The sequence below is a fragment of the Mesitornis unicolor genome, unplaced genomic scaffold (assembly GCF_000695765.1).
Source record: "Mesitornis unicolor isolate BGI_N332 unplaced genomic scaffold, ASM69576v1 scaffold891, whole genome shotgun sequence".
In the NCBI taxonomy this organism is placed as follows: domain Eukaryota; kingdom Metazoa; phylum Chordata; class Aves; order Mesitornithiformes; family Mesitornithidae; genus Mesitornis; species Mesitornis unicolor.
Window position 1 is genome coordinate 21,685 of NW_010162906.1, and position 7,114 is coordinate 28,798.

The window sequence follows — 7,114 nt, forward strand, 5'->3', positions numbered from 1 at the left end:
TTTGTGCACACTTATTCCTGAGCAGTGCAGCTTGGAGCACGCTCAGATCACCTAAGCATCCATCCAATGGAGGGCTTTTGTCCAGATGTCATCCCCAGAGCAGGAGACCCCTTTCCTTAAGATCCATCTCCCTTTCTTTTCCAGAGATCCCTGCCATCAACCCCACCTCCCTGGTCACCAGCACTGAGGCACCTGCAGGTAAGTGCTCTGCTTTCTGGACCAAGCCCACAGCCCCAAGCCCTGCCCAAAGATGTCCCATCCTACTTCCCCTCTCCCTGGCACACCAGGGAGAAGAGTTGAGTCCCGACAAACCCTTTGACAAAAACAGTAGTGGAAAAAAAAAAAGGCAAAAAATTGGCACATGTTGTGCACAATGGGATAACCATAATTGCTGTGCTGTCTGTGATGGTAACACTGCTCGGAGGCTGCATGGGACGGGGCAGACCACCACCACCTCTGCTCTTGCCTGCCCTCCCTGCCCTGCCCGCTGCTAGGGAAGGAGCTGGGAACACCAGGCTTTGGGAAAAGGAAAATAATGGGTGGAGTGAAAGGGGGATTTGGACTGTTTTATTGCAGAGTGCGACACATGGAGCAGAGTTAATCAAGGTGACTCCCCTCCAGTGCTTTATAAATAGGAGCAGTCTTAGAGTGAGGTCTGATACTTTCAGCTATGTAAAAATAAATGGCACTCACTGGAGACCCAGGTGTTTACTTTGTTTTAGCGGAACAGGTCTGCCTTAAACTGCCTCTAGTTTTATCTGCGGGTTTGTTGTTTCAAGATTTCTGGCTTCTAGCTTGAATATCTTTAATGCAAAGTAGCTTACCTCTGCCCAGAGCTTGTGCTGGGAGAGCAGGGGACGCAGCTGGGGTCCTGCTGCCCCCTTCCTTGGAGGGGATCAGAGATGGGACAGGTGATCCTGCCCTGACTAACTCTGCCTGGGTTACCCCGTCTCCAGCATGCCTGTGCTGCAGGAAGGGCTGGTCGTGGAGGTGTACCCTGCCTGCACTCTGATGCCCCTCTGCCTGCGTCCTCCTGCCCCAGGGGCCCCCAGGCTCACCTGTGAGCAGGGCACTCCCCGAGGGGACTCTCAGCCCCTCAATACCCCACAGTCCTCCCACTCTAGCAGCCTCCAAGCCCCTTCTCACCCCATTTCCCCACCTCCCTCCCTGCCTCTGGCAGCAGGTGCTGGGCTGCGGGAACAGGGGAACATTGTTCGGGGATGCCAAGCTCAGGTGCTGGGCTTTCCCCCTCCCCCGCATCCTCCTTCCTGCTGGGATCCTGTCCCTGGGTGCATCTGGGCTTTTCACTGATGTTGCCATCCTCTGCATTGCTCTTCCCAGCTTTCTCCTGTCTTTCCGACTCTCCTGAGCCTTTGAGGTCTGGCTTTGATCTCTCTGCCCAAGTGGCCAACTGGCTCAGCAGTGAAATGTCCTGGGTCCACTTCTTGTAATTTTTATTATTATTATCTTAAAATATTTCCCACTTAGTGGAAAAAAAAATCCTTGTTCCCTGTTAGCAGAATTAACAAAACTCATAGAGCACAAAACAGGGCTTTAAAGGAATTCAAAGTCAGCAGTAAAAGATTTGCAGCCATAACACCTAATTAAGTTACATCTCTCTTAAAACAAAATATTCCTTCTTTTTTTCAAGGCGAGGAGAAGTAAACCAGATGTGCGAACTTGCCACCTCTCGCACATGCTTTCCCTGCGGAGATGGAGGATGGTTCACTGACTGCCTCCTCCCATGTGCATGGGGCTTCGCTTAGTGCTTGCTCCGCTCTGTCCATCCCAGCTCCCCACCGGCACCAGAGGCATCCCTCCTGCATGTGGTGCAGTGCTGCCTGCACTGTGGGCCGACGCCAGGCTGGCATCAGAAGGCAGCAATTTGATGGGCGCACACCCATGGCCACCATCCCCTGTGGTGACCATGACATCTGCTGCTGATGCGGGCCTCCCCACTGGTCCAGGGAAGCTTTATGGTGGCACTGGTGAGAGATGGTTGAAGGGGGAAGCCAGGAGCTGAGGCTACAGCTGTAGTGATGCGAGGTGGTCCAAGAGCTCCCCTGGGACATAAATGGGACTCAGCAGTGTCTGGGATGAGGCTGTAGCATATCCCAGGGGATGAAGCATCATCTCAGGGTTTGTGGGTGCGAACATGATGTCTCAGAAATTTAAAAGGGAGCTGGGAAGATGAGTGATGCTCTGGGAGCTGCCAGGGGAGAGCTGCCACTCGTGAAGCAGCTCCTCCATTGGCCACCCATCTTCTCCTGATGGTTTTTTGGGCTGGACAGTGTGCTGCCCCACAGGGCTGGCAGGGCAGGCAGAGCGCTGCCGGGCTCCCCGAGGCCTGCGAGAAGAGCCACCACCTGGTACACAGCATCCTGGCAGGCACAAGAGAATGGAGCCATGGTCCATAGCCATGTCCTGGCAAGGGGTGGGGGGGTGACACCCTGAGCAGAGCCCTGCTGCAGGGAGCCCTGCGGGGACAGGACAGGGTGTTCAGGAGAGGCAGTTCATGGGGGTGTGGGCGTGTTGAGGTTAAGCTGGGTGGCAGCCCCAGCATCCCTCACCTGATCCACATGCAGTGATGGATGCCTCATGCTCAAAGGCAAGGAAGGGAAACAAATGCCTGGAGATACTCAGTCTATTTTTTTATTTCTTACATAAATTGAGCGGGAATTGATTTTTTATTTGAGGAATGTTCCTCAGCACAAAGCCAAAGTTAAAAAGATCCCCAGACTAATCCCAAATTGTTAATTCTTGACACCATTTTCTGGCTCTTTGGAATCACAGTTTTATGATGTTAATCACGAGCAGGGGCCCAGGGCAGTTATTGATTTTCTTTCTGCTTTTTCTTTCCTCTCTTTCTACCCCATTGCCAAGCAAGGCAGGTTGGCTGAGGCTGCCCCACAGCCGGGTCCTATCACTCCACCACCCATGGGTTCATTACCAGTGTGGCCTCAGCACTGTGCAATAGCCACCCTGCCAGATGCCCCAGTTTGTGCTGCCCTCTTCCACCACAGCACCCAGTGCACCTGGTGGAGCTGTGACCAATGCCAGCTGCAGGGTGGTTTCCATGCCCCTCAGCCACCTCCCTGCTCCTGGGCGCAGGGGATGAGCGGGGCTGGGGCAGCTCTGCCAGCTCCGGCAGTGAGGCAGCGTGCCGGCATGGGGAGGCTGAGCTGAGAATCAGGGCTCACCCCCCTCTGCCAAGAATTAACTTCGTGCTGTGCCACTTCTATCAGTGACAAATTTGGAACAGGCGGCGCAAAGTCCCTGATAAAAAGGAGCCAGGCAGAAAGCAGAGCAGCAGAGCCCAGGGTGAGTTTGTGCTTCTGGGCTCCTTTCTTCCCCCTTTTCTGCTCCTCCCCTTGGCACAGGGTGATGTTATTCCCCATCTTCCCCCAAACCCTCGCCTCTATCCCCAGTGATCACTGTGGCAACCCACAAACAAAGACAACTTCAGGGAATGCTGGCTCTGTCCCGGGATGCGGGGCCAAGCTGGAGAGAGAACCTGCAAGAGGGAGAGAAAAGAAGAAAGATGAGCTTAGAAAAAACATGCCATTGGAAAGAGACAAATTGAGATGTTCAAACGAAGATGACAGAGGGAAAGAAAGGAGGAGAACTGGGCTGCTTTGGGCAATTGTTGGGATCAAAGCCTCTGGGGAGAAGGAAAAAAGCATTCCTTGCCCTCCCTCTGCTTGAGATGCAAATCTGGGGTCTTTAGAAATGCACAGAAAAAAGCCTTCTTGAGGACATGAGCCTCTCCTGAAAGCTGGGGGACTGCAGGGAGGGATGCTGCCTGGGGTGGAGGACAGCCTGGTTGTCTCCCCAGCCGTGCTGGAGCAGCCTGCGCAGGAGCAGTCTGGCAGAACAGGGCCACTCCCCCAGTCCTGAGTCCCTTTTCCCATCTTTGGGACCCCAGCAAGGAGCAGGTCTCTGGAGGGGCTGCCCCATGGCGATGCTTCCCACCACCTTGGCCCCCAAGGGCTGAGCCACCCCTGAGAATTGCAACCCCCATGACCTGGCGTCATACCCTCTTTTGGGTCTCCTCCCTGTGGGGCTGATGGTGGGGTTGGTGCTGAGTCCTCTCTCCCCCACATTGCCCAGGTTTGCAGGGCCACAGCTGTCCTGGTTGACTCTCCTTGGCCACAGCCTTTGTCTGCTCTTGCTAGTGGCCACCACCACCTCACCTGCATTTATCCCATCCATCCCCTTCTGCATCCACAAGGAGGGTCCCTAGGCTCCTTCCACTGCCCCTGTGCTGACTTATCCTGCAGGACACTATCACTGTGGGGACAGGAGGGGACATAGCCTGCTTCATGGGCCCAGAGCCACCCAGTTTCTCTTCCCAGCTGATGTGGTGTCAGTGTTCATGCCAAGGTCTGAGCCCCCAGCCCCTGCAAGCTGCCAGAGGGGCAGCTGGACTTGTTAGACTCCCATGTCCTGCAGCAGCCCAGGCTCAGGAGCCTTCTGGAGGTTGCCTGGGATATGGAGTAGCCACTAACCTCTGCCAGGGTGGGTTTTGCTGCTCTCCTCTCCACCTAGTTCCTCCTTCCCTTATGGTGGGACAGGACCCCACATGCTTAAAGCTTTAAGCCTCTCAGTGCTCAACCCTCTGTTCTTCCCCTGCAGACTGTGACTCCTACTGCAAGCCAGCCAAGGGCAACTACAAGATCAACATGAAGAAGTACTGCAAGAAAGATTATGGTAAGGACCTAGAATCATAGAATCATCATAGAATGGTTTAGGTTGGAAGGGACCTTAAAGATCATCTGGTCCAACCCCCCTGCCATGGGCAGAGACACCTACCACTAGACCAGGGTGCACAAAGCCGTGTCCAACCTGGCCTTGAACAGTTCCAGGGAAGGGGGTATCCACCACTTCCCTGGGCAACCTGTGCCAGTGTCTCACTACCCTCACAGTAAAGAATTTCCTCCTAATATCTAGTCTAAACCTACCCTCTTCCAGTTTAAAACCATTCCCCCTCATTCTGTCGCTACCTGGCCTTGTAAAAAGTCCCTCCCCAGCTTTCCTGTAGGACCCCTTCAGTAAGGGCCCCCCGTAGCCTTCTCTTCTCCAGGCTGAATAGCCCCAACTCTCTCAGTTGGTTCTCGTAGCAGAGGTGCTCCAGCCTTTTGATCATCTCTGTGGCCCTTCTCTGGACCCGCTCCAACAGCTTGAGGTCCTTCTTATACTGGGGGACCCAGAACACCTCCTCCCACTTGGGGCTATGCTGGGCTTTGCTGCAGAGGCAGCCAGGGGCTGTCCGCAGGCTGGCTATGGGTGGGGGAGATGCAGACATCACAGAGGATGGGGAGCACTCAGCATGGAGAAGGGTCCCAAATCAGCCCTCCCAGAAGTGTGATGAATGAGGCAGATGGAGCTGCTGGGGATGAGCAGTTCCTCTTGCCAAAGCTTCCTTTGAGAAGCAGGGCAAAGCATACACCATCACTGTGCATCCCCCTCTTTTCCCTTAGTGGTCCAGGTGAACATCCTGGAAATGGAGACGGTGGCCAATTGGGCCAAGTTCACCATCAACATCCTCTCTGTCTACAAGTGCCGAGATGAGCGGGTCAAACGTGGTGACAACTTCTTGTGGATCCACCTGAAAGACCTGTCCTGCAAGTGCCCCAAGATCCAGATCAGCAAGAAGTATTTGGTCATGGGGATCAGTGAAAACTCCACCGACCGGCCAGGACTGATGGCCGACAAGAACAGCCTTGTCATTCAGTGGCGGGACGCCTGGACACGCCGCCTTCGGAAACTGCAGCGGCGGGAGAAGAAGGGGAAGTGCGTGAAGCCCTGAGAGGCATCCACCCACCCCGTCCCACCCCATGCTCAGCTCCAGCCCAGCTGTGTGCTGCCAGACTGCGCCCAGAGACTCTGTACATATATATAGTGTGAACGGACTCTTCTGTCTATAGTGTATATTTTGGCAATGGTTTCCCTTTGTGTGTGCGTGTGCACGCGTGGGTGAGTGTGTGGGTCATTTTCCCTGTGTGTGTTAAAATTAACGCAGTAATGACAAACCTTTAATGAGGAGCAAAGCAGAGCGAGATGCTGTGGGTGTCTGTTGCCTAAAGGAGCTTGAAGGAGACTGGTGCCCTGCTCCAGGCATGCTGTTCATAGTACTCATTTTCTAAGCATTCTTTCCCTTTAACAAAGTCTTCTTTGCCTGGTGTTGACATCTGAGTTGACAGCACTCCTTTCTCCAGCATCCGTGGCCTGCCTGTCCCTCACTTTCTAAAAATGTGCTGCTGTCAGACTCTCTCTGCCCTTCTCCTTGCCCAGTAGGAGCAGGTCAGTCTTCTGTCCTTCATCCTGACATGCGTACAGGCAGGCTGAGTGGAAACCATGCAACACTGCAGAGAGACTGGCACCAGGAGCTCCACCAGGAAAAACCAATGAACTTTAGCAAGGCCTGATTCTCTGGCAACCTCGGGTTTACATGGACCAGCATGGTGCAGGACCCATGCAATGCTGCAGTGCCATGGGGAGGAGTCAGGCCCTGGCAGGGGGGTGGTGGCCTCTGCCAGGCAGAGCTGTGTCCACCAGAGAGAAAGGGACAGGCTTCCCACCCCCTGACTGTTGCCTATCCTGGTCCATAGTCCAGACACAGGCAACCCAGCAGGAAAGACCTGGAGATGCCCATTTTCCCCTCCCCTGTCCACTGGGGCTATTGCCTGCCCTTCCAGCATAGCCTGGGGTGGAGTATACAGACTGACCAAAACCGCTGTGTATCATTGTCCATCCACCCAGGTCTATATCCCTATATTCTCAGCTGGTACCAGCTGACATAATTCCACCTGTTTCTGCTGAGCTGACACCAGATGACCATCTGCCTTTGTGTGCATCCTTCAGAGCTGGCCTGGCTCTGTGTTCTCCTGAGAAGTATTGCTGTGGCCAGGGTTGTCCATGAAGATGCATAAGACAGAGGTGGTAGGAAGAAAGAAGAGAGACCCACCTCTAGTCTTTTATTTCTTCTTCACTGTGTATTAGTCTCCAGTTCAAACAGACATCTGCATCTTCCTATGTTGAGGTTGTAGTGGTCTTGGCATAATAAATATGAGTAGAAATAATAGGTGACCTGACAATAGATATTTCTTTCCCT

General features: G+C 54.0%; 1 protein-coding gene across 1 annotated transcript in view; it reads left to right on the forward strand.

Annotated features, from left to right (window-relative positions):
- LOC104547886 (netrin-3-like) overlaps positions 1-5,809 on the forward strand; it is a 20,025-nt gene extending 14,216 nt beyond the window's left edge. The window contains 3 exon segments of the mRNA XM_010193750.1: positions 145-198; positions 4,636-4,710; positions 5,481-5,809. Of these exon segments, the coding sequence (XP_010192052.1) occupies positions 145-198; positions 4,636-4,710; positions 5,481-5,809 (458 nt within the window).
- Positions 5,810-7,114: the final 1,305 nt, after the last annotated feature.